Source organism: Triticum aestivum, chromosome 4B (assembly GCF_018294505.1).
Source record: "Triticum aestivum cultivar Chinese Spring chromosome 4B, IWGSC CS RefSeq v2.1, whole genome shotgun sequence".
NCBI lineage: Eukaryota > Viridiplantae > Streptophyta > Magnoliopsida > Poales > Poaceae > Triticum > Triticum aestivum.
The window spans coordinates 475,600,340-475,628,328 of NC_057804.1; the positions used below are offsets into that span (position 1 = coordinate 475,600,340).

Here is a 27,989-nt window from a genome sequence, read left to right on the forward strand (position 1 = left end):
TAGCATCTTGAGGTGTTTTAGTGCACTAGGCCTCCAGTTTAAACTTCAAAAAGCATTCACAAAATCTAAAAGAAATTAACAGCATGTACATACCATTTCATAAATTTTAGAATTCAGATTCGACACACAACTCAAGAAACAAAAAGGACAAATTGGTCTGTGAATAGTGCCACAAGGATATATTGATGCTAGATGTGAATTGGTACTATTAATAGCATCATCGTCCTTTTCGTTAATGAAATTGTGAACCAAGTTTGGATATATGTGTATTATCTTTATGCCACTAGTTAATCTGTTAATGTCAGAATTGTTTGTGACTTGTAGGTGTTTTTTTATGGCCTAGTGCACTGGTACACCTCAAGGATGCAGGTGCATTCTACATGACCCAGAAAATACTGATCAGTAACCGTTCTAGGTACTGATAAAAGCAATGAATGCCAATTTGAGAACTGTAAGTGGAAATAACAGAAGAATAGTCCCATCTGATTTGCAGTAGCTTATCTTCTGATTCTTCTGATTATCCTAACCCATCTCATAGAGTTAATATATCATGACCTTGGTGAATATGCAGATTATCCAAAACATATTCCACTAAGTTGGATTTTTTTTCCTATTCAGTGCATTCAAAGAACAATTACCTTTGGTGCCTTCAGCTTTTCTTCCAACCAGTTCTTTACATCTTCAACCTACAAGGAGACAAACGAATATTACGCATGGAAAGTTCCTCCTCATTTTATAAACTACTGTTTAATGTACAGATTATCACAAAACTGTTTTTGAGGGTCAAATTCACATAATCACACGTGTAGGGCATTTTGTATCGAATAGCTTAGGATCAACCATGCGCCAAATTTTCCCATCAGGCCTGACCACACAGGGGCCATCATGCAGCCTCTCTGTAGCGATGCACGAGAAACCCCTCTGGACCACTAACCCAACACATACTCCTGCTGTCGGCATGGTAAAAAATTGACCAATATCTTCACTGAGCCGTCCATACCATATCCAAAGCAGCATATGCACAATCTTTAACACCAAAATTGAGCAATATCTTAACTGAGCCATCCATACCATATTCAAAGCAGCATATGCACAATCTTTTAACACCAAAATTGAGCAATATCTTCACTGCATTGGTTGTCCAGAAAATTTTCTGGACACATAACATGGGTACATTGCTGCAGAAAGAAATCATAATAGGTCCGGGCAGTCAGATTGGATAGGAAACTGGGTGTGTGGTTAAACCCATAATGATTTAATATAAAATACCCGAAATCTGTAGTTCTGTGAAATTGGTCCTTAAATCTGTAGGTGTGTGATAGTTTGTACATCAAATCTGTACTTCTGTAGAAGTTACTCTATCGCAACGATTGAGAATCACTCTACTGGTCTATGAATCAATTCAAGGGTCTCAACTCAACTGGTTGGACAAGTGAGTGATTAGTCGACTGGTCAAGGGTAACGTTGCCTGACTAAGTGTACAACAGCCCATTATCAGATTGAGCTCACATCAGATCAAGCCCATTCTGAAGGAGATACACCTCCTAGCGAGCCAGGATCAACCCTAGCTCCCTGTCTTCCTCGGGTCAAGCCACTGCCCACTGTAGGGGCGACTGAAAGTTGTCGCCACCACCAAGCTCAGGCCTCAGATAAGTGAACCCCCTTCTCTCCTTCCTCCTGCTCTGCTCTGCGCTCCTCTCCTGCCTCTCGCGCCTCGCTGTGTCGGTACTATCTAGCGTGCAGCTGACTAGCAAATAGTTAGATGATTAGTATCTAGTATGAGCAGCATGTACATGTGTTAGTTGTGTAGTTTATCTTCATATGAAATTGTGATTAGCTTGTGGACTCTAATTCAGCAAGTAATTGCTTACATATGCCTCTGGTAATCTGATATCAAGATATTGTGCTTCTGATTCAGCATGTAGCCATGTAATTTTGCCTCCCTCCTCCAAATTGTGTAGCATAGGCTAGTAGTTCTCGCATTTGTAGCAAGTCTAGTGCAAGGGCAGTATTTGACTAATCCAGTAGCAGATGGGACTAGTCACAGTTAGTCTATGAGTAAGTATGACAGCAACTCGACTCATAAACCATGGTTTTACGCATGGTGAAACTCAACTATGAACAACTTCAATTCATACATCAACACCCAGATGCAGTACAAAGGTTTTGAAAGCCAGGACGCTTAATGCAAAAACATATTTACAGATGGTGCAGTACCTTGAGAGATTAAACCAAGCAGGTCCATATATGTATGTGTGTGTGTAGCTACAACAGAAAAGTGACCAACCTTCTTTTTGTGAACAGCAAGCTCTCCCGATGAGAGTGGTTTATACTTGTCAATCCAAAGCTCTTCCGTTTGACGCATAGACCCTGCCTAGAAGTAGACTAATCAACATATTTAAAAACTTAAAGGGTTACCATAGACAAAGGTAGCTTTACTTATGTAATAATTTTGCTACATTTTTAGAAACGACAAGAAGGAAAGGCATGAACATGTCAAAATTCTCTGGAAGAAAAATCTTGGTAATTTACAAATAGGAAAGAAAGGAACTATTAACATTACTCAAGAATAGAAACCTATGTGGGCTATATAGTGTAAGTATCCAGATAGTTGAGATTTTGTTATATGGCTGATTCTTGCACGTCATTTCGCTGCTTGTCCATGCCGCAAAAGGCCAGGAAATGTCAAGTCAGCAAGAAAAAGGTAAAAAAATTGTCTATGACCATGGCTTAATGCACAACATTCATCCCAAAGTAACAGAAAACTTTATTAACCAAAATTTATATTCCTTGCAAGAGGATCCTGTGCAGCTTAAATAAATATAGAACAAGTTCTCTAAGCAGCAAACTTGATGGTCAAGAATGAAATAAAATTAAACATATGCTGCAAGTGATATGGATAACTGGTTTCCTTTCAAAGGAGCCCCTTGAGCTGCTGAGTTATTCGAAGATTGCTGAGCCCAATCAAACTATATAGTCTTCCATACATGAAGATTTTCATATTGACACTATCGTGTCTGATACAAAAGATCACCGACAAGTAGATAAGAAACACAACCTACAGGACAGCATCTCATTTCCCAGATGTTTTGTTAGCGTATTATTTAGAACTGTGACAATCATGAAATATATACATGCTGATGTAGGCAAGCATCATAGCTCCGGTACTGCAAAGAACATCTAGTCCAGTGTTCTAAAATTTATATAAAAAGGGTTGCAACTTTAGGAAGTTTATCAAGTACCAAAGAATCCATGATTTAACTGAGCTACACTGTGCAAAACATAGTCAATTGAGCAGCTTAAATATAACACTATGTACACTTCCTGGTCAAGTAGTGACGAAACAACTTAGTATGTTGAACAATGAACAGCACCCCACTCAAATAGCAATGCAATTTGTGTTGGTTTAACTGGCGCGCGTGTTGGAGGCGGAGGCTCAAAAACTAGGTGTTTGTATCGTATGAATAAAAAATGGGAGTTGGCTAGGTAAAGTACCTGACACGCCCAAGTCATTTAGACATTCCGAAAAATCTTCAGTTAGCATGTCGAATTCATCCTTTACAAGACGAGAGAACACGTCAGTAAAGCATCGAGCTATTTTAACAGGAGAGACATTTGCAATAAGTCTGCTTGTAGCTCCGGTTGAAATCAGCCTCAAATCTCCTTGTAAGTTTAAGATCACTAATCATACAAGAGCGCAAGTTCAATCTCAAGTGGTTGTCGCTGATAAGAAATATATCTACATTCCGCGATATCTAGTTCAGAACTCTTGTCAGAAAACACGGTCACTTATTCTATTGCCACTGAATGAACATGAAAATGATGTACAAGGGTTATTTTTTTTGTGTGGTGGGGGGAGGGTACATAACGGTGATCTAGTTTTTGTGCTAATGCAGAACACAGGAATCATGAACCTTAACTATCAACAAATGCATCGACCCAAATTTGAGTTCAGAATCATGACCACTAAAAGTAACCATGGGTACCCAATCCGAAAGTCAGAATATATCACATTCCTCTAAGATCAACCGGATCACAGTACTAGCTACGCGGCACCATACAGCATTTGTAACTGCAAGCAGAACTGTAACTCGAGTTTAGCACCTTCAGGGAGCCGGACAGCACGGTGCCCGAAGCACGACGGCGCCCCCTTCCCCCGCTGCTCCCGCGGCGCGGCTTCTTCCTCGAGCTGCTCGGCGCCTGCTTCGCGGGCGGCGCCGTCGCGGGAGTCCTTGTCCTGCGCGTCGACGGGCCGCGGCTAGCCGTGCAACGGCCCCCGCCGCCATCGTCGTCAGAGGAAGAGGAGAGGATGACGAGCGGCGGCCGCTTCCCCATTGGACGCGGCGGAGGCCGTCCGTGCCGATGACTAGGGATTAGGGCTAGAGCTCGGGAGACCGCCCGGCGAGATGGCGGGGTTCGTATTTGCTCCGCCGCGCGCGGTGGGGTTGGGGTTTGGGTCTAGACGGGGATGGAAACCGGCTCGACAGCGGGACAGAGAACAGACGGCTTGTGGAAGGAAGCGATGGGGCCAAGTGGGCCTAGCCAGGGCATCTCTAACCGTGAAAAGGGGCAAAGTTCAGCACAAAATGAATCCTTTTTCAAAATATTTCATAAAATGACCCTTCCTGCATGACGTCTGCATCCGGGGCGCCATGGTTGGCTGGATGATGCCTTAATTAAGGGGAAACGTTTCGAGCCGGCGCGCCGGCCGAGTCTTCGACCGGTCGCGCACGGGCGTCACACGCACGCATCTTAAGTGGGGCCAGCCCACCGCCCTCCCTTCGCCTTATCCTCTCAAACCACCAGATCCACTCATCCCCTCATCCGCTCATCTCATAACCCTGCCATTTTCTCCGCTCCGCTGCTATGCTTCCACCTCGTCCCATGCGTAGCCGACGAGTTTCTCTGCCACCACAGTAAGCTGCGCCCATGGATGCGAGGCAGCGGAGAGGTCGACCCGCGGCGAAGGCTGTTGCGTCCTCGGACCGACGTGACACACGGGGGATTTGCTTCAACCGGCTGAGGATTTGCTTCAACCGATGCGGGGATTTGCTTCAACCAGCGAGGATGGTGGTGGACGGCGACAACGGCGGCGCGGTAAATTGCTGTATTTTTTTGATTTTTGCTGGAACCACTTCTGATTTTTGTTGGAACCACTTTTCTGATTTGCTGCAACAGGAAAGGGGCGGCCACGGCGGCGGGCGCCATGATTTTTTGCTGCACAAGATTTTTGCTGGAACCAGCTTTTTGATTGCTGCAACCGGCGAGGATGGTGTTGGGGCGGCTACGGCAGCGATGCCATGATTTTTTTCTGCATCGTTCTTTTTGCTGGAAACCATTTTTAATTTTGCTGGAACTATATCAATTTTTTGCTGGAACCATGTGTTGTTTTTGCTGGAATCATGTAAATGTTTAGCTGGAAACATATTATTTTTTGCTGGAACCACATCATTTTTTTGCTGGAACCATATAATTTTTTTGCTGGAACCATGTGTTTTTGCCTTCAAACCGGGGACGCCGTGCTCTCCTTGTTTGTTTTTGCTACAACATGTCACTAGCATGAGACGGCGAGCCATCCAGCGATAGGAGGAGGCGAGATGGGCGGCGGCGACAGCGGGCAGCCTCTTTGCACAGGGGGAGGAGGTTGCTGGGAATGCGGCCCGTGGACGGCACGATCTAGACGGGGCGGAGATCGAGAGCGCGTGAAAAACAGAAGGGGGGAGTACGCGTTGACCAGTTCGTATGAGATCTGACGGTCAGAGGCAATCTTATCGAACGGTGGGCAGCCGACCGGCCTAAATTTGGGCCGGTGCGCCGGCGCCTATCACTGGCCTTAATTAAGGGCGTCATACTGGTAGGCGCTGACTTGCCACGTTAGCAGGGCATGGTTACATGGCGCCCCAGGCCAGGGCGTCATGCTTAGCAGCATGACGTTGTAGCCCAAGGCGCCATGCCCCTTGAATCCACAAAACTGGGTGGCCCCTTCCTTTCCCCCACAAACCCTCTCTTTCCCCCTTCTGCAACACGGTCGCCCCACTCATGCCTCTCCCTAATGCCCACAAAATTTTGTGGATCGGAGCTCCAAATCAGTGATTTATCCTCCCCTTCAACCCATCAAGGTATTCTCCCTTGTTCCTCCTCTTTTTTGTTGGTTGAAATCTCCACATTGTGGCGAATTGGGGAAACCCTAGGTCATCTGATTTTGCAACTTTTGTTGATGCACTTTGGTGTTTATGATTAGATGGCGAGGATCATGAATGTGCATCATGTGGACTTTGTGTCCTTTGAGAAGGGAGACGCGAAGTATGGTGACCCGAAGAAGAAGCTGGTAGTGATGGTGTTTTCGACAAGTCCTGGACTTGAAGAGGTTGTGGTTGAGCTCCGAAGAAGGTTGAATTGGATGGAAGAAAGCGATAGAGTAGACTTAATCGGAAGGTATAATGTTGGGTATGGCCAACATATTCGTTGGAAGATAATGTATCTTGACCCTGAGTTTCATTGGGAAGCATATAAGGAGAGTGTGTTGGCCTCACAAGATAACATCATTTGAGTTATTTGCCACAAACGTTGTTCGTGCTCGGTTGCAAATTGATTTGAATCGGTGTGCATCTTCATGTGATGTTAGAAGCTCGATTCGAGATTCACCACATGTTAATCCGGATGTGTATGACACAACAATGAGCCAACCTCCAATGACCCAACCTTTGAACCCCGTCGAGAATGACCAAGTTAATAATGAAGACTTGCATGATTTTGAGGGTGATGAATCGAAGGCTTATCTTCGTGACCATTATGTTGGAAATGTGGAGGCAAATTGCATGGAAGAGGACATGGACCATGACATTCCATACAATATGTCCTATGCGGGGGACTCGGAGGATGAAGGCCCGGATGAAGAAATATATGAGGATGGTTTAACGGCTAAAGAAGCCAATGCTTTTAAGAAGGTAATAGGACGGGGTCACTGTTGGGGAACGTAGTAATTTCAAAAAAAATCCTACGCACACGCAAGATCATGGTGATGCATAGCAACGAGAGGGGGAGTGTATCTTCATACCCTTGAAGATCGCTAAGCGGAAGCGTTTATCAACGCGGTTGATGTAGTCGTATGTCTTCACGATCCGACCGATCCAAGTACCGAACACACGGCACCTCCGAGTTCTGCACACATTCAGCTCGATGACGTCCTCGCCTTCTCGATCTAGCAAGACGGGCGAAGTAGTAGATGAGTTCCGGCAGCACGACGGCGTGGTGACTGTGTTGGTGAAGAACAATCTCCGCAGGGCTTCGCCTAAGCACTACGAAAACTATGATGAAGGATAAACTAGAGGGAACGGGGTAGCCGGCACACGGCTTGGTGTTTCTTGATGTGTCTTTGGTGCTAGCCCTGCCCCTCTATTTATATGTTGAGCCTTGGGGTCGAAACTTGGAGTAAAAGCCTCCACAAAGTCGGTTTCACCCGAAAGGCAAGAGTCCTTCTCGGACTCCAGGGCCAGACGCCAGGGTTCCCGGCGTCTGGACCCAGACGCCAGGGACCCTGGCGTCTGGCCCCTGGACTCTGCAAAACTTCCTTTTTGCGCTTTCCAAAAACCTTGTGGGCTTTCCCCTTTGGCCCAAATAACGTGTTCTCGTACCCAAACATTTCGGGAAACATCCAGAATCACTTCCGGTGAATTCCGGAACTCTTCCGGAGATCAAACACTATTATCCCATATATCAAACTTTATCTCCGGACCATTCCAGAGTTCCTCGTCATGTCCATGATCTCATCCGGGACTCCGAACAACATTCGGTTACCAACATACATAACTCATATTATACTATATCGTCAGCGAAACGTTAAGCATGCGGACCCTACGGGTTCGAGAACTATGTAGACATGACCTATAACTTGTTTCCGGTCAATAACCAATAGCGGGACCTGGATGCCCATATTGGCTCCCACATATTCTACGAAGATCTTTATCGGTCAAACTGCATAACAACATACGTTGTTCCCTTTGTCATCGGTATGTTACTTGCCCGAGATTTGATCGTCGGTATCCAATACCTAGTTCAATCTCGTTACCGGCAAGTCTCTTTACTCGTTACGTAATGCATCATTCCGTAACTAACTCATTAGCTACATTGCTTGCAAGGCTTATAGTGATGTGCATTACCGAGAGGGCCCAGAGATACCTCTCCGACAATCGGAGTGACAAAACCTAATCTCGAAATACGCCAACCCAACATGTACCTTCGGAGACACCTGTAGTACTCCTTTATAATCACCCAGTTATGTTGTGACGTTAGGTAGCACCCAAAGTGTTCCTCCGGTAAACGGGAGTTGCATAATCTCATAGTTACAGGAACATGTATAAGTCATGAAGAAAGCAATAGCAATATACTAAACGATCAAGTGCTAGGCTAACGGAATGGGTCATGTCAATCACATCATTCTCCTAATGATGTGATCCCGTTAATCAAATGACAACTCATGTCTATGGCTAGGAAACTTAACCATCTTTGATTCAACGAGCTAGTCAAGTAGAGGCATACTAGTGACACTATGTTTGTCTATGTATTCACACATGTATTATGTTTCCGGTTAATACAATTCTAGCATGAATAATAAACATTTATCATGATATAAGGAAATAAATAATAACTTTATTATTGCCTCTAGGGCATATTTCCTTCAGTCTCCCACTTGCACTAGAGTCAATAATCTAGTTCACATCGCCACCAATATTCATATCTGTATATGATTAACACCCATAGTTCACATCGTCATGTGACCAACACCCAAAGGGTTTACTAGAGTCAATAATCTAGTTCACATCGCTATGTGATTAACACCCAAAAGAGTACTAAGTTGTGATCATGTTTTGCTCGTGAGAGAAGCTTAGTCAACGGGTCTGTCACATTCAGAGCCATATGTATTTTGCAAATATTCTATGTCTACAATGCTCTGCACGGAGTTACTCTAGCTAATTGCTCCCACTTTCAATATGCATCCAGATTGAGACTTAGAGTCATCTGGATCGGTGTAAAAGCTTGCACCGATGTAACTCTTTACGACGGGCTCTTTTATCACCTCCATAATCGAGAAATATTTCCTTAGTCCTCACTAAGGATGTTCTTGACCAATCTCCATTGGATCTACTCCTAGATCACTATTGCACTCCCTTGCAAGCTTACTAGTAGGGTATGCAATAGATCTGGTACATAGCATAGCATACTTTATAGAACCTATGACTGAGGCATAGGGAATGACTTTTCATTCTCTTTCTATTTTCTGCCATGGTCAGGTCTTGAGTCTTACTCAACTTCACACCTTGCAACACAGGCAAGAACTCCTTCTTTGACTGTTCCATTTTGAACTACTTCAAAATCTTGACAAGGTATGTACTTATTGAAAAACTAATCAAGCATCTTGATCTATCTCAATAGATTTTGATGCTCAATATGTATGTAGCTTTAATGAGGTCTTTCTTTTAAAGAACTCCTTTCAAATACTCCTTTATGCTTTCCAGAGAAATTCTACATCATTTCTGATCAACTCACATATATTTATCAGAAAGGCGGTAGTGCTCCCACTCACTTTATTGTAAATACAGGCTTCACCGCAAGTCTGTATAAAACTATATGCTTTGATCAACTTATCAAAGCGTATATTCCAACTCTGAGATGCTTGCACCAGTCCATAGATGGATCGCTGGAGCTTGCACATTTTGTTAGCACCTTTAGGATTGACAAAACCTTCTGGTTGTATCATATACAACTCTTCTTTAATAAATCCATTAAGGAATGTAGTTTTGACATCCATTTGCCAAATTTCATAAAATGTGGCAATTGCTAACATGATTCAGACAGACTTTTAAGCATCGATACGAGTGAGAAAATCTCATTGTAGTCAACACCTTGAACTTGTCGAAAATCCTTTTTGTGACAAGTCGAGCTTTTTAGATAGTAATACTACTATCAGCACCTGTCTTCCTCTTGAAGATCCATTTATACAATATGGCTTGCCGATCATCGGGCAACTCCACCAAAGTCCACACTTTGTTCTCATACATGGATCCCATCTCAGATTTCATGGCCTCAAGCCATTTCACGGAATCTGGGCTCATCATCGCTTCCTCATAGTTCGTAGGTTTATCATGGTCTAGTAACATGACTTTCAGAATAGGATTACCATACCACTCTGGTGCGGACCATATTCTGAAAGACCTACGAGGTTCTGTAGTAACTTGATCTGAAGTTTCATGATCATCATCATTAGCTTCCTCGCTAATTGGTGTAGGAATCACTGGAACTGATTTCTGTGATGAACTACTTTCCAATTCGGGAGAAGGTACAAATTACCTTATCAAGCTCTACTTTCCTCCCACTCACTTCTTTCGAGAGAAACTTCTTCTCTAGAAAGGATCCATTCTTGGCAACGAATGTTTTGCCTTCCGATGTGTGATAGAAGGTGTACCCAACAGTTTCCTTTGGGTATTCTATGAAGACGCACTTCTTCGATTTGGGTTTGAGCTTATCAGGATGAAACTTTTTCACATAAGCATCATAGCCCCAAACTTTAAGAAACGACAACTTGAGTTTCTTGCTAAACCACAGTTCATATAGTGTCGTCTCAATGGATTTAGATGGTGCCCTTTTAATGTGAATGCAGCTGTCTCTAATGCATAACCCCAAAATGATAATGGTAAATCAATAAGATACATCATAGATCGCACCATATCCAATAAAGTGCGGTTACGACGTTCGGACACACCATAACGTTGTGGTGTTCCAGGTGGCGTGAGCTGTGAAACTATTCCACATTGTTTTAATTGAAGACCAAACTCGTAACTCAAATATTCATCTCCGTGATCAGATCGCAGAAACTTTTATTTTCTTGTTACGATGATTTTTCCACTTCACTCTGAAATTCTTTGAACCTTTCAATTATTTCAGACTTATGTTTCATCAAGTAGATATACCCATATCTGCTCAAATCATCTTGTGAAGGTCAGAAAATAACGATACTTGCCACGAGTATCAACACTCATTGGATCGCATACATCGGTATGTATTATTTCCAATAAGTCAGTAGCTTGTTCCATTGTTCCGGAGAACGGAGTTTTAGTCATCTTGCCCAAAAGGCATGGTTCGCAAGCATCAAATGATTCATAACCAAGTGATTCCAAAAATCCATCTTTATGGAGTTTCTTCATGCGCTTTACACCGATATGACCCAAACGGCAGTGCCACAAATAAGTTGCACTATCATTATTAACTTTTCATCTTTTGGCATCAATATTATGAATATGTGTATCACTACGATCGAGATCCAACAAACTATGTTCATTGGGTGTATGACCATCGAAGGTCTTATTCATGTAAACAGAACAACAATTATTCTCTGACTTTAAATGAATAACCGTATTGCAATAAACATGATCAAATCATATTTATGCTCAACGCAAATGCCAAATAACATTTATTTAGGTTTAACACTAATCCTGAAAGTATAGGGAGTGTGCGATGATGATCATATCAATCTTGGAACTACTTCCAACACTCATCATCACTTCCCCTTCAACTAGTCTCTGTTTATTCTGTAACTCCTGTTTCGAGTTACTAATCTTAGCAACCGAACAAGTATCAAATACTCAGGGGCTACTATAAACACTAGTAAGGCACACATCAATAACCTGTATATCAAATATACCCTTGTTCACTTTGCCATCCTTCTTATCCACCAAATATTCAGGGCATTTCCGCTTCCAGTGACCATTTCCTTTGTAGTGTAAGCACTCAGTTTCAGGCTTTGTTTCAGCTTTGGGCTTCTTCGTGGGAGTGACAACTTGCTTGTCATTCTACTTGAAGTTCCCCTTTCTTTCCCTTTGCCCTTTTCTTGAAACTAGTGATCTTGTCAACCATCAACACTTGATGCTCTTTCTTGATTTCTACCTTCGTCGATTTCAACATCACGAAGAGATCGGGAATCGTTTTTGTCATCCCTTGCATACTATAGTTCATCACAAAGTTCTACTAACTTGGTGATGGTGACTAGAGAACTCTGTCAATCACTATCTTATCTGGAAGATTAACTCCCACTTGATTCAAGCGATTGAAGTACCCAGACAATCTGAGCACATGCTCACTAGTTGAGCGATTCTCCTCCATCTTTTAGCTATAGAACTTGTTGGAGACTTCATATCTCTCAACTCGGGTATTTTCTTAAAATATTAACTTCAACTCCTGGAACATCTCATATGGTCCATGGCGTTCAAAACGTCTTTGGAGTCCCGATTCTAAGCCGTTAAGCATGGTGCACTAAACTATCAAGTAGTCATCATACTAAGCTAGCCAAACGTTCATAACGTCTGCATCTGCTCCTGCAATAGGTCTGTCACCTAGCGGTGCATTAAGGACATAATTCTTCTGTGCAGCAATGAGGATAAACCTCAGATCACAGATCCAATCTGCATCATTGCCACTAACATTTTTCAACACAATTTTCTCTAGGAACATATCAAAATAAACATATGAAAGCAACAATGCAAGCTATTGATTTACAACATAATTTGCAAAATACTACCAGGACTAAGTTCATGATAAATTTAAGTTCAATTAATCATATTACTAAAGAACTCCCACTTAGATAGACATCCCTCTAATCCTCTAAGTGATTACATGATCCATATCAACTACACCATGTCCGATCATCACGTGAGATGGAGTAGTTTCAACGGTGAACATCAATATGCTGATCATATCTACTATATGATTCACGCTCGACCTTTCGGTCACCGTGTTCCGAGGCCATATCTGTTATATGCTAGGCTCGTCAAGTTTAACCTGAGTATTCCGCGTGTGCAACTGTTTTGCACCCGTTGTATTTGAACGTAGAGCCTATCACATGTTGGGGAACGTTGCAGAAAAAACAAAAAAAATTTCCTACTCGTTTCACCAAGATCATCTAGGAGTTCATCTAGCAACGAGTGATTAGATGCACCTACATACCTTTGTAGATCGCGCACGGAAGCGTTCAAAAGAACGGTGATGATGTAGTCGTACTCGACGTGATCCAAATCACCGATGACCAGCGCCGAACGGACGGCACCTCCGCGTTCAACACACGTACGGGACGGGAGACGTCTCCTCCTTCTTGATCCAGCAAGGGGGAAGGAGAGGTTGATGAAGATCCAGCAGCACGACGGCGTGGTGGTGGATGCAGGGCGTCACAGCAGCAGGGCTTCGCCGAGACTACGAGGGAGAGACGTAACGGGGGGAGGTGGAGGCGCCAGGGGCTGGTATCAAATCCCTCCTCTCCCCCCACTATATATAGGGGTGCCAAGGGGGGGGCGCCGGCCCTAGTAGATGGCATCTACTAAGGGGGGCGGCGGCCAAGGGGAGGTTTCCCTCCCCCCCAAGGCACCTAGGGGTGCCTTCCACCACATGGACTCTTCCATGGTGGAAACCCTAGGCGCATGGGCCTATAGGGGCTGGTGCCCTTGGCCCATCTAGGCCAAGGCGCACCCCCTACAGCCCATGTGGCCCCCTGGGACAGGTGGCCCCACCCAGTGGACCACCGGGACCCTTCCGGTGGTCCCGGTACAATACCGATAACCCCGAAACTTGTCCCGATGCCCGAAATAGCACTTCCTATATATAATTCTTTACCTCAGGACCATTCCGGAACTCCTCGTGACGTCCGGATCTCATCCGGGACTCCGAACAACATTCGGGTTTCTGCATATACATATCTTCATAACCCTAGCGTCACCGAACCTTAAGTGTGTAGACCCTACGGGTTCGGGAGACAAGCAGACATGACCGAGACGACTCTCCGATCAATAACCAACAGCGGGATCTGGATACCCATGTTGGCTCCCACATGCTCCACGATGATCTCATCGGATGAACCACGATGTCGAGGATTTAATCAATCCCGTACTCTATTCCCTTTGTCTATCGATATGCTACTTGCCCGAGATTCGATCGTCGGTATCCCAATACCTCGTTCAATCTCGTTACCGGCAAGTCACTTTACTCGTACCGTAATGCATGATCCCATGACCAGACACTTGGTCACTCTGAGCTCATTATGATGATGCATTACCGAGTGGGCCCAGTGATACCTCTCCGTCATACGGAGTGACAAATCCCAGTCTTGATCCATGTCACCCAACAGACACTTTCGGAGATACCCGTAGTCTACCTTTATAGTCACCCAGTTACGTTGTGACGTTTGGCATACCCAAAGCACTCCTACGGTATCCGGGAGTTACACGATCTCATGGTCTAAGGAAAAGATACTTGACATTGGAAAACTCTAGCAAACGAACTATACGATCTTGTGCTATGTTTAGGATTGGGTCTTGTCCATCACATCATTCTCCCAATGATGTGATCTCGTTATCAATGACATCCAGTGTCCATAGTCAGGAAACCATGACTATCTGTTGATCAACGAGCTAGTCAACTAGAGGCTCACTAGGGACATGTCGGTGTCTGTTATTCACACATGTATTACGATTTCCGGATAACACAATTATAGCATGAATAAAGACAATTATCATGAACAAGGAAATATAATAATAATGCTTTTATTATTGCCTCTAGGGCATATTTCCAACAGGCTCCCACTTGCACTAGAGTCAATAATCTAGTTACATTGTGATGAATCGAACACCCATAGAATTCTGGTGTTGATCATGTTTTGCTCTAGGGAGAGGTTTAGTCAACGGATCTGCTATATTCAGGTCCGTATGTACTTTACAAATCTCTATGTCTCCATCTTGAACATTTTCACGAATGGAGTTGAAGTGATGCTTGATGTGCCTTGTCTTCTTGTGAAACCTGGGCTCCTTGGCAAGTGCAATAGCTCCAGTGTTGTCACAGAAGAGCTTGATCGGCCCCGACGCATTGGGTATGACTCCTAGGTCGGTGATGAACTCCTTCACCCATATTGCTTCATGTGCTGCCTCCGAGGCTGCCATGTACTCCGCTTCACATGTAGATCCCGCCATGACGCTTTGCTTGCAACTGCACCAGCTTACTGCCCCACCATTCAAAATATACACGTATCCGGTTTGTGACTTAGAGTCATCCAGATCTGTGTCGAAGCTAGCGTCGACGTAACCCTTTACGACGAGCTCTTCGTCACCTCCATAAACGAGAAACATTTCCTTAGTCCTTTTCAGGTACTTCAGGATATTCTTGACCGCTGTCCAGTGTTCCTTGCCGGGATTACTTTGGTACCTTCCTACCAAACTTACGGCAAGGTTTACATCAGGTATGGTACACAGCATGGCATACATAATAGAACCTATGGCTGAGGCATAGGGGATGATGCTCATCTCTTCTATATCTTCTGCCGTGGTCAGACATTGAGCTGAGCTCAATTTCATACCTTGCAACACAGGCAAGAACCCCTTCTTGGATTGATCCATATTGAACTTCTTCAATATCTTATCAAGGTATGTGCTTTGTGAAAGACCTATGAGGCGTCTCGATCTATCTCTATAGATTTTGATGCCTAATATATAAGCAGCTTCTCCAAGGTCCTTCATTGAAAAACTTTTATTCAAGTAGGCCTTGATGCTGTCCAAGAGTTCTATATCATTTCCCATCAAAAGTATGTCATCTACATATAATATGAGAAATGCTACAGAGCTCCCACTCACTTTCTTGTAAACGCAGGCTTCTCCATAAGTCTGTGTAAACCCAAACGCTTTGATCATCTCATCAAAGAGAATGTTCCAACTCCGAGATGCTTGCACCAGCCCATAAATCGAGCGTTGGAGCTTGCACACTTTGTCAGCATTCTTAGGATCGACAAAACCTTCCGGCTGCATCATATACAATTCTTCCTTAAGGAAACCATTAAGGAATGCCGTTTTGACGTCCATTTGCCATATTTCGTAATCATAGAATGCGGCAATTGCTAACATGATTCGGACGGACTTCAGCTTCGCTACCGGTGAGAAAGTCTCATCGTAGTCAACCCCTTGAACTTGTCGATAACCCTTAGCGACAAGCCGAGCTTTATAGATGGTCACATTACCATCCGCGTCTGTCTTCCTCTTAAAGATCCATTTATTTTCTATGGCTCGCCGCTCAACGGGCAAGTCAGTCAAAGTCCATACTTTGTTTTCATACATGGATCCTATCTCGGATTTCATGGCTTCTAGCCATTTGTCGGAATCCGGGCCCGCCATCGCTTCTTCATAGTTCGAAGGTTAACCGTTGTCTAACAGCATGATTTCCAAGACAGGGTTGCCGTACCAGTCTGGTGCGGAACGTGTCCTTGTGGACCTTCGAATTTCAGCAGGGGCTTGATCAGAAGTATCTTGATCATTGTCATTAACTTCCTCTCTAGTCGGTGCAGGCACCTCAGGAACATTTTCTTGAGTTGCGCCATTTTCCGGTTCAAGAGGTAATATTTCATCAAGCTCTACTTTCCTCCCACTTACTTCTTTCGAGAGAAACTCTTTCTCCAGAAAGGACCCATTCTTGGCAACAAAGATCTTGCCTTCGGATCTGAGGTAGAAGGTGTACCCAATAGTTTCCTTTGGGTACCCTATGAAGACGCATTTTTCCGATTTGGGTTCGAGCTTTTCAGGTTGAAGTTTCTTGACATAAGCATCGCATCCCCAAACTTTTAGAAACGACAGCTTAGGTTCTTCCCAAACCATAATTCATATGGTGTCGTCTCAACGGATTTCGACGGAGCCCTATTTAAAGTGAATGCGGCAGTCTCTAAAGCATAGCCCCAAAAGGATAGCGGTAAATCGGTAAGAGACATCATAGATCGCACCATATCTAACAGAGTGCGATTACGACGTTCGGACACACCATTACGCTGAGGTGTTCCAGGCGGCGTGAGTTGTGAAACTATTCCACATTTTCTTAAGTGTGCCCCAAACTCGTGACTCAAGTATTCTCCTCCACGATCTGATCGTAGAAACTTGATTTTCCTGTCACGTTGATTTTCAACCTCACTCTGAAATTCCTTGAACTTTTCAAAGGTTTCAGACTTGTGTTTCATTAAGTAGATATACCCATACCTACTTAAATCATCAGTGAGGGTGAGAACATAACGATAGCCACCGCGAGCCTCAACACTCATTGGACCGCACACATCAGTATGTATGATTTCCAATAAGTCGGTTGCTCGCTCCATTGTTCCTGAGAACGGAGTCTTTGTCATTTTACCCATAAGGCATGGTTCGCATGTGTCAAATGATTCATAATCAAGAGACTCTAAAAGTCCATCAGCCTGGAGCTTCTTCATGCGTTTGACACCTATGTGACCAAGGCGGCAGTGCCACAGGTATGTGGGACTATCATTATCAACCTTACTTCTTTTGGTACTCACATTATGAACATGTGTAGCATCACGTTCGAGATTCATAAAGAATAAACCATTCACCATAGGAGCATGACCATAAAACATATCTCTCATAAAAATGGAACAACCATTATTCTCAGATTTAAAAGAGTAGCCATCTCGAATTAAACGAGATCCCGATACAATGTTCATGCTCAAAGCTGGCACTAAATAACAATTATTAAGGTTTAAAACTAATCCCGAAGGGAGATGCAGAGGTAGCGTGCCGACGGCGATCACATTGACCTTGGAACCATTCCCGACGCGCATCGTCACCTCGTCCTTTGCCAGTTTCCGCTTATTCCGCAGCCCCTGCTTTGAGTTACAAATGTGAGCAACTGCACCGGTATCAAATACCCAGGAGCTACTACGGGCACTAGTAAGGTACACATCAATTACATGTATATCCCATATACCTTTTGTTTTGCCGGCCTTCTTATCCGCTAAGTACTTAGGGCAGTTCCGCTTCCAGTGACCGCTTCCCTTGCAATAAAAGCACTCAGTCTCGGGCTTGGGTCCATTCTTTGGCTTCTTCCCGGCAGCTTGCTTGCCGGGCGCAGCAACCTCCTTGCCGTCCTTCTTGAAGTTCTTTTTACCCTTGCCTTTCTTGAACTTAGTGGTTTTATTGACCATCAACACTTGATGTTCCTTCCTGACTTCTACCTCTGCTGATTTCAGCATAGCAAATACTTCAGGAATGGTCTTTTCCATCCCCTGCATATTGAAGTTCATCACAAAGCTCTTGTAGCTTGGTGGAAGCGACTGGAGGATTCTGTCAATGACCGCATCATCCGGGAGATTAACTCCCAGCTGAGTCAAGCGGTTATGCAACCCAGACATAGTGAGTATGTGCTCACTGACAGAACTGTTTTCCTCCAGCTTACAGCTGAAGAATTTGTCGGAGACTTCATATCTCTCGACCCGGGCATGAGCTTGGAAAACCATTTTCAGCTCTTCGAACATCTCATATGCTCCATGTCTCTCAAAACGCTTTTGGAGCCCCGGCTCTAGGCTGTAAAGCATGCCGCACTGAACGAGGGAGTAGTCATCGGAACGTGCCTGCCAAGCGTTCATAACATCTTGTTCTGCAGGGAGAACGGGTGCGTCACCAAGCGGTGCTTGTAGGACATAATCTTTCTTGGCAGCTATGAGGATGATCCTCAGGTTCCGGACCCAGTCCGTATAGTTGTTGCCATCGTCTTTCAGCTTGGTTTTCTCTAGGAACGCGTTGAAGTTGAGGACTACGTTGGCCATTTGATCTACAAGACATATTGTAAAATATTTAGACTAAGTTCATGATAATTAAGTTCAACCAATCAAATTATTAGTGAACTCCCACTTAGATTAGACATCCCTCCAGTCATCTAAGTATTACATGATCCGAGTTTAACTAGACCGTGTCCGATCATCACGTGAGACGGACTAGTCAACGTCGGTGAACATCTTCATGTTGATCGTATCTACTATACGACTCATGCTCGACCTTTCGGTCTTCTGTGTTCCGAGGCCATGTCTGTACATGCTAGGCTCGTCAAGTCAACCTAAGTGTTTGCATGTGTAAATCTGTCTTACACCTGTTGTATGTGAACGTCTGAATAAAACACCCGATTATCACGTGGTGTTTTGAAACAGCGAACTGTCGCAACGGTGCACAGTTAGGGGGAACACTTCTTGAAATTATTGTGAGGGATCATCTTATTTACTACCGTCGTTCTAAGTAAACAAGATGCAAAACATGATAAACATCACATGCAATCAAATAATAAACGTGACATGATATGGCCAATATCACATAGCTCCTTTGATCTCCATCTTGGGGCTCCATGATCATCTTGTCACCGGCTTGACACCATGATCTCCATCATCATGATCTCCATCATCGTGTCTCCATGAAGTTGCTCGCCAACTATTACTTCTACTACTATGGCTAACGCGTTTAGCAATAAAGTAAAGTAATTTACATGGCGTTTCTTGATGACACGCAGGTCATATAAAAGAATAAAGACAACTCCTATGGCTCCTGCCGGTTGTCATACTCATCGACATGCAAGTCGTGATTCCTATTACAATAGCATGAACATCTCATACATCACATATAGATCATTCATCATTCATCACAACTTTGGCCATATCATATGACAAACCACTTGCTGCAAAAACAAGTTAGACGTCCTCTAATTGTTGTTGCAAGTTTTACGTGGCTGAATTAGGGTTCTAGCAAGAACGTTTTCTTACCTACGTTAAAGCCACAACGTGATTTGTCAACTTCTATTTACCCTTCATAAGGACCCTGTTCATCGATTCCGCTCCAACTAAAGTAGGAGAGACAGACACCCGCCAGCCACCTTATGCAACTAGTGCATGTTAGTCGGTGGAACCGGTCTCACGTAAGCGTACGTGTAAGGTTGGTCCGGGCCGCTTCATCCCACAATACCGCTGAAGCAAGAAAGGACTAGTAACGGCAAGAAAGTTGACAAATCTACGCCCACAACAAATTGTGTTCTACTCGCGCAAGAAGAACTACGCATAGACCTAGCTCATGATGCCACTGTTGGGGAACGTTGCAGAAAAAACAAAAAAAAATTCCTACTCGTTTCACCAAGATCATCTAGGAGTTCATCTAGAAACGAGTGATTAGATGCATCTACATACCTTTGTAGATCGCGCACGGAAGCGTTCAAAAGAACGACGATGATGTAGTCGTACTCGACGTGGTCCAAATCACCGATGACCAGCGCCGAACGGACGGCACCTCCGCGTTCAACACACGTACGGGACGGGAGACGTATCCTCCTTCTTGATCCAGCAAGGGGGAAGGAGAGGTTGATGAAGATCCAGCAGCACGACGGCGTGGTGGTGGATGCAGGGCGTCACAGCAGCAGGGCTTCGCCGAGACTACGAGGGAGAGACGTAACGGGGGGAGGTGGAGGCGCCAGGGGCTGGTATCAAATCCCTCCTCTCCCCCCACTATATATAGGGGTGCCAAGGGGGGGGGGGGCGCCGGCCCTAGTAGATGGCATCTACTAAGGGGGGCGGCGGCCAAGGGGAGGTTTCCCTCCCCCCCAAGGCACCTAGGGGTGCCTTCCACCACATGGACTCTTCCATGGTGGAAACCCTAGGCGCATGGGCCTATAGGGGCTGGTGCCCTTGGCCCATCTAGGCCAAGGCGCACCCCCTACAGCCCATGTGGCCCCCCGGGACAGGTGGCCCCACCCGGTGGACCACCGGGACCCTTCCGGTGGTCCCGGTACAATACCGATAACCCCGAAACTTGTCCCGATGCCCGAAATAGCACTTCCTATATATAATTCTTTACCTCCGGACCATTCCGGAACTCCTCGTGGCGTCCGGGATCTCATCCGGGACTCCGAACAACATTCGGATTTCTGCATATACATATCTTCATAACCCTAGCGTCACCGAACCTTAAGTGTGTAGACCCTACGGGTTCGGGAGACAAGCAGACATGACCGAGACGACTCTCCGGTCAATAACCAACAGCGGGATCTGGATACCCATGTTGGCTCCCACATGCTCCACGATGATCTCATCGGATGAACCACGATGTCGAGGATTTAATCAATCCCGTACTCTATTCCCTTTGTCTATCGATATGCTACTTGCCCGAGATTCGATCGTCGGTATCCCAATACCTCGTTCAATCTCGTTACCGGCAAGTCACTTTACTCGTACCGTAATGCATGATCCCGTGACCAGACACTTGGTCACTCTGAGCTCATTATGATGATGCATTACCGAGTGGGCCCAGTGATACCTCTCCATCATACGGAGTGACAAATCCCAGTCTTGATCCATGTCACCCAACAGACACTTTCGGAGATACCCGTAGTCTACCTTTATAGTCACCCAGTTACGTTGTGACGTTTGGCATACCCAAAGCACTCCTACGGTATCCGGGAGTTACACGATCTCATGGTCTAAGGAAAAGATACTTGACATTGGAAAACTCTAGCAAACGAACTATACGATCTTGTGCGATGTTTAGGATTGGGTCTTGTCCATCACATCATTCTCCCAATGATGTGATCTTGTTATCAATGACATCCAGTGTCCATAGTCAGGAAACCATGACTATCTGTTGATCAATGAGCTAGTCAACTAGAGGCTCACTAGGGACATGTCGGTGTCTGTTATTCACACATGTATTACGATTTCCGGATAACACAATTATAGCATGAATAAAGACAATTATCATGAACAAGGAAATATAATAATAATGCTTTTATTATTGCCTCTAGGGCATATTTCCAACATCACACCCGATCATCATGTGGTGTCTCAGCACGAAGAACTTTCGCAATGGTGCATACTCAGGGAGAACACTTCTTGATAATTAGTGAGAGATCATCTTAAAATGCTACCATCAAACTAAGCAAAATAAGATGTATAAAGATAAACATCATATGCAATCAAAATATGTGACATGATATGGCCATGATCATCTTGCGCCTTTGATCTCCATCTCCAAAGTACTGTCATGATCTCTATCGTCACCGGCACGACACCATGATCTTCATCATCTTGATCTATATCAATGTGTCATCACAAGGTCGTCTCGCCAACTATTGCTCTTGCAACTATTGCTATCGTATAGCGATAAAGTAAAGCAATTATTTGGCACTTGCATCTTATGCAACAAAGAGACAACCATAGGACTTCTGCCAGTTGCCGATAACTTCAACAAAACATGATCATCTCATACAACAACTTATATCTCATCACGTCTTGACCATATCACATCACAACATGCCCTGCAAAAACAAGTTAAACGTCCTCTACTTTGTTGTTGCAAGTTTTATGTGGCTGCTACGGGCTGAGCAAGAACCGTTCTTACCTACGCATCAAAACCACAACGATAGTTTGTCAAGTTGGTGATGTTTTAACCTTCGCAAGGACCGGGGTAGCCACACTCGGTTCAACTAAAGTTGGAGAAACTGACACCCGCCAGCCACCTGTGTGCAAAGCACGTCAGTAGAACCAGTCTCGCGTAAGCGTACGCGTAATGTCGGTCCGGGCCGCTTCATCCAACAATACCGCCGAACCAAAGTATGACATGCTGGTAAGCAGTATGACTTGTATCGCCCACAACCCACATGTGTTCTACTCGTGCATATAACATCAACGCATAAAAACCTAGGCTCGGATGCCACTGTTGGGGAACGTAGTAATTTCAAAAAAAATCCTACGCACACGCAAGATCATGGTAATGCATATCAACGAGAGGGGGAGTGTATCTTCATACCCTTGAAGATCGCTAAGTGGAAGCGTTTATCAACGTGGTTGATGTAGTCGTATGTCTTCACGATCCGACCGATCCAAGTACCGAACACATGGCACCTCCGAGTTCTGCACATGTTCAGCTCGATGACGTCCTCGCCTTCTCGATCCAGCAAGACGGGCGAAGTAGTAGATGAGTTCCGGCAGCACGACGGCGTGGTGATGGTGTTGGTGAAGAACAATCTTCGCAGGGCTTCGCCTAAGCACTACGGAAACTATGACGAAGGATAAACTAGAGGGAACGGGGTAGCCGGCACACGGCTTGGTGTTTCTTGATGTGTCTTTGGTGCTAGACCTGCCCCTCTATTTATATGTTGAGCCTTGGGGTCGAAACTTGGAGTAAAAGCCTCCACAAAGTCGGTTTCACCCGAAAGGCAAGAGTCCTTCTCGGACTCCAGGGCCAGACGCCAGGGTTCCCGGCGTCTGGACCCAGACGCCAGGGACCCTGGCGTCTGGCCCCTAGACTCCGCAAAACTTCCTTTTTGCGCTTTCCAAAAACCTTGTGGGCTTTCCCCTTTGGCCCAAATAACGTGTTCTCGTACCCAAACATTTCGGGAAACATCCGGAATCCCTTCCGGTGAATTCCGGAACTCTTCCGGAGATCAAACACTATTATCCCATATATCAAACTTTATCTCCGGACCATTCCAGAGTTCCTCGTCATGTCCATGATCTCATCCGGGACTCCGAACAACATTCGGTTACCAACATACATAAATCATATTATACTATATCGTCAACGAAACGTTAAGCGTGCGGACCCTACGGGTTCGAGAACTATGTAGACAGGACCTAGAACTTGTTTCCGGTCAATAACCAATAGCGGGACCTGGATGCCCATATTGGCTCCCACATATTCTACGAAGATCTTTATCGGTCAAACCGCATAACAACATATGTTGTTCCCTTTGTCATCGGTATGTTACTTGCCCGAGATTTGATCGTCGGTATCCAATACCTAGTTCAATCTCGTTACCGGCAAGTCTCTTTACTCGTTACGTAATGCATCATTTCATAACTAACTCATTAGCTACATTGCTTGCAAGGCTTATAGTGATGTGAATTACCGAGAGGGCCCAGAGATACCTCTCCGACAATCGGAGTGACAAAACCTAATATCGAAATACGCCAACCCAACATGTACCTTCGGAGACACCTGTAGTACTCCTTTATAATCACCCAGTTACGTTGTGACGTTTGGTAGCACCCAAAGTGTTCCTCCGGTAAACGGGAGTTGCATAATCTCATAGTTACAGGAACATGTATAAGTCATGAAGAAAGCAATAGCAATATACTAAATGATCAAGTGCTAGGCTAACGGAATGGGTCATGTCAATCACATCATTCTCCTAATGATGTGATCCCGTTAATCAAATGACAACTCATGTCTATGGCTAGGAAACTTAACCATCTTTGATTCAACGAGCTAGTCAAGTAGAGGCATACTAGTGACACTATGTTTGTCTATGTATTCACACATGTATTATGTTTCCGGTTAATATAATTCTAGCATGAATAATAAACATTTATCATGATATAAGGAAATAAATAATAACTTTATTATTGCCTCTAGGGCATATTTCCTTCAGTCACGAGACATCATTGTTCCATGATCTAAGCCTAGCCGATAAGGCGATTGTTGATTGTGGCACAAGTAAAATTCTTGCACCAAGGTTAACTTCAAAGCGAGGTACCGGGGCAAGTGTGTATGGTGTTAGTGAAGGAACAATCTTTGAAAGCTTGGCAGAACTTCAAATATGGGTGAAGGACTACGCGGTTAAGTTTCATCGACCATTCTTTGTCGACAAGCTAAACTCCAAATTGTGTTATGTGGTTAAATGTGTGGAACACAAGAATCATTACCCTTGGGTTATCCGTGCAAGATGTGTCAAAGGTCGGTCGCGATGGAAGATTACAAATTCCGTGTTTCATAATGTAGTAGCAAGGATATTGATGATGCTAATGTAAAGGATGATCACTGTCAATTGACCTCCAAATTCATTGCATACTGATTGTCACCGTCCATAAAAGATACTCCCGACATATCCCATTAGGGCGTTGATGGAGATGGCGAAGGAGGTCTTCGGGTACATGGCAAAGTACGAGAAGGCATGGAAGGCCAAGCAAGCCGCCTTTAACATATTGTATGGTGGCTGGGAAGAATCATACAACCGCCTCACGATGGTGTTGAAAGCGACAGCGGCAGAAAATCCGGGCATGTACTATGTGGTGGAGCCAGATGTCGTGAGAACAAGGATATACAACGATGCAACCGTCCGAATATTTGGATGTGCACTCTGGACTTTTGAGCCATGCATTAGGGCCTTCAAGCATTGTAGGCCGGTTATGTCCATTGATGGCACATTTCTTACCGGCCAGTTCAAGGGCACATTGTTGATCGCCGTTGCTAATGATGGTGGTGACAAATTGGTTCCATTGGCTTTCGCTTTGGTGTTGGCGGAGAACAACTCCAACTCGGAGTGGTTTCTTAATCTAGTGAGGACCAAGGTAACTAGACCTCAAAGAGACGTTTGCATCATCTCAGACCGCCACCCAGGGATACTCAATGCAATGGAGATTTACATTCCAGGACATCCTCACGTGCATCGTAGCTGGTGCATGAGGCATTTTGTGTCTAACTTTTACTAGGCAGGTGGAGATAAGGAATTATCTGACCTTTCCATGATTGTTGTCTCGCATTCACCACTAGACATTTCGAGAAAATTGTGGGACAAAGTGTATGCGAAAGCAAACAATGGTGGCAAAGATTTCCTAAATAGGAACCTTTCCAATAAAGGAAAGTGGACACGAGCTTTCGACAATGAAGGAGTGAGGTACGGTGACATGATAAACAACATGGTTGAATATTTCAACATGGTGCTAAAGGGTATATGTGCATTGCCCGTGACAGCAATAATAGAGTATACATTCCAAAAGTTGAATGTCTATTTTCAGAAATATAGTGAGAAAATGGCCAAGTTGATATCTAGGAAAAACAAGGCCAAAAAGATGTATAGAAAAGACAAATAAAGCTCAATCTTATTGAGCTTGTGCTTGAACTCCTAGATATAAATGTCATGCTCTCGATCCCATTTTTTATACTCTTTTGCTTCATCTTGTCGTGACTGTAGAGCATTTGGAAATTGCATTTTTGTTACTATCTGGAAAACAATGGAAAAAAATTTGGCGTGCTAAGCACTTACCTATGCAAATGTAGCGAAGTGTCCTTGTACTTCGGCGGGGTCTCTTGAAATAAGCCAAACTATGTCATAACTCATTGTGGTTGATGAAACTCAACAACATAGTAACAAATCAACGGGCAACGCATCCACCATAGGTGTGCTTCTTGTAGACACCTTGGGTTAAGTGTGAAAGTAAGATAACTTGATCCCTTGCCAATATTGCCCGTTGTTCCGTACGGTTCCCAGGTCACCTATAAACAAAGATTAAGAATGAACTACATTATTAGTATGATTTTTAGAAAACCGAAGAGACAATAAAGGCAACAAGCTACTAAGATAACCTGCTCTGGGGTCATGATGTAGAGCTCGTTGCAGTAGTGCAAGTACATGGTCTTTGAATTGCCAACAAAACTTTAAACCTTGTCCCGCTTATATGCCCATGTAGGCATACGGTCTGGGTCATCATGATCATCCCACGACTAGTAACCTGCAAGCGCCGGCCGCCCCACTGGCAAGTGCTCCCAACTCTAGATCAATAAGAGAAGCATTGGACCACCAATATTGGCTTCCTTTGACTCTACGGCATTTTTTGGATTCGTGCCCCTACGGCACGCCTCATCCAGCTACACACAAACAAGAAATATTTCATTACAAACTAGAGAATAATTCTACATTGTGAACACACTATTATAAGCAAAACTAGTTACCCAACGATACAAAAAAGCTAACGCCACCATACACCAACTGAGTCCATGCTCCCACCCAGCAAACAACTTAAGCCACATAAAGGAAGTGTTCACGCCAGTGCCGTCAGAGAGAAGAGTCTGGCTGACTACGTACCAAAAGTATGCCCTGGTATACTGATGCACTATTTCATCGTCCGCTTCCTCCGGGCAAACCCTAAAGTTCTCAGCTATCCAGTGATAAGTTGCATCGGCGGACTTCCCTCGCACCCCGGGCTCCCTCCTGACAAGTCTAACCATAATGTCACGCCATCCCTCAAAATCTGTGCTAAAACAAATAGGCTCTCCTTTGATGGGAAGTCCAGTGATCAGGGAAATATCCCGCAAAGTGACCGTCATCTCCTCAGCATAGAAGTGAAAAGTATGTGTCTCAGGGCCCCACAGGTCAATGAGTGTCTCATGAACCGAACCGGATCTCAGGTGAAGCTGGTCAAAAACCCTTCCTTCATCTGCCATGAACCGTCCATGATGTAATTGATTGTATGATGGATGGATAAGAGAAGCCATCCTGTATTACAAATGTATATCGTAAGCCCTGTTGTCATTTGCAAATATCTGCACTAGTGTAAAAACATACATACATACATGTGCAAAATTTCTACACTAATTCTTCCATACACCATATATGTGCATATAATTTTCTACAGTATCATACACCATATATTTCCAAATATCCATCCGTCTGCTTTCCTAATTTTACACTAATTATTCCATACACCATATATGTGCATACATATCCTAATCAAATTCATAGCACTTACATAAAAATCCTAAATCATACATATCCTAAATCACACTAATCCCTAACACTATCACACCAAAATCCAATGATAATATCAAGAAAGGATGAACTAGGGTTTCATCCAAATCAATCAAATGCGGTGATTTCAACCAATAAAAAGTGGGGATAGGGAGGAGGATACCTTGGGGATTCAAAGGAGAACCAGATCCACCAATCTCCGTCTCTGATCCGCAACATTTGAGTGGGGAGAGGGAGGGGCGAAATGAGGGGCGCCATGGGTGGGGAAAGAAACAGAGAGGAGAAAGAACGAAGAAGAGAGGAGAAAGTGCACTCGGGCCATATGTGAAGAGGTATGGCGCCCCAGGCCGGGGCGTCATGCTACCGACCATGGCGCCCTAGGCTACAACGTCATGCATCGAAGGCCAGGACAATGTGGCAGTCAGCGCTGCCGAGTATGGCACCTTTGACCGGGGTGTTATGTAATCTATAGCATAGCGCCCTGGATGTGGGCGTCATGCAAGGAGTGCCATTTTGTGAAATATTTTGAAAAAGGGTTCATTTTGTGCTGAACCTTGGCCAAAGGGCCAGTTTTGTCGTTTTTCACTCTCTAACCGAACCCATATAATTACAGCTAAGAAAGTGTTGGTTAAGTCACT

General features: G+C 44.4%; 1 protein-coding gene across 3 annotated transcripts in view; it reads right to left on the bottom strand.

Annotated features, from left to right (window-relative positions):
- Positions 1–4,522, bottom strand: part of LOC123092803 (cell cycle checkpoint protein RAD17) — a 10,525-nt gene extending 6,003 nt beyond the window's left edge. Inside the window, exons 1-4 of one of the 3 annotated variants that reach the window (XM_044514630.1) lie at positions 4,105–4,522; positions 3,496–3,556; positions 2,288–2,370; positions 639–686 (exon numbers count right to left, since the gene is read on the bottom strand). In XM_044514630.1, the coding sequence (XP_044370565.1) occupies positions 639–686; positions 2,288–2,370; positions 3,496–3,556; positions 4,105–4,335 (423 nt within the window). In that variant the 5' untranslated portion in view covers positions 4,336–4,522. Of the gene's footprint in view, positions 1–638; positions 687–2,287; positions 2,375–3,495; positions 3,557–4,104 lie in introns of all 3 variants that reach the window. The other 2 variants (XM_044514632.1, XM_044514631.1) reach the window with 2 other exon arrangements.
- Positions 4,523–27,989: the final 23,467 nt, after the last annotated feature.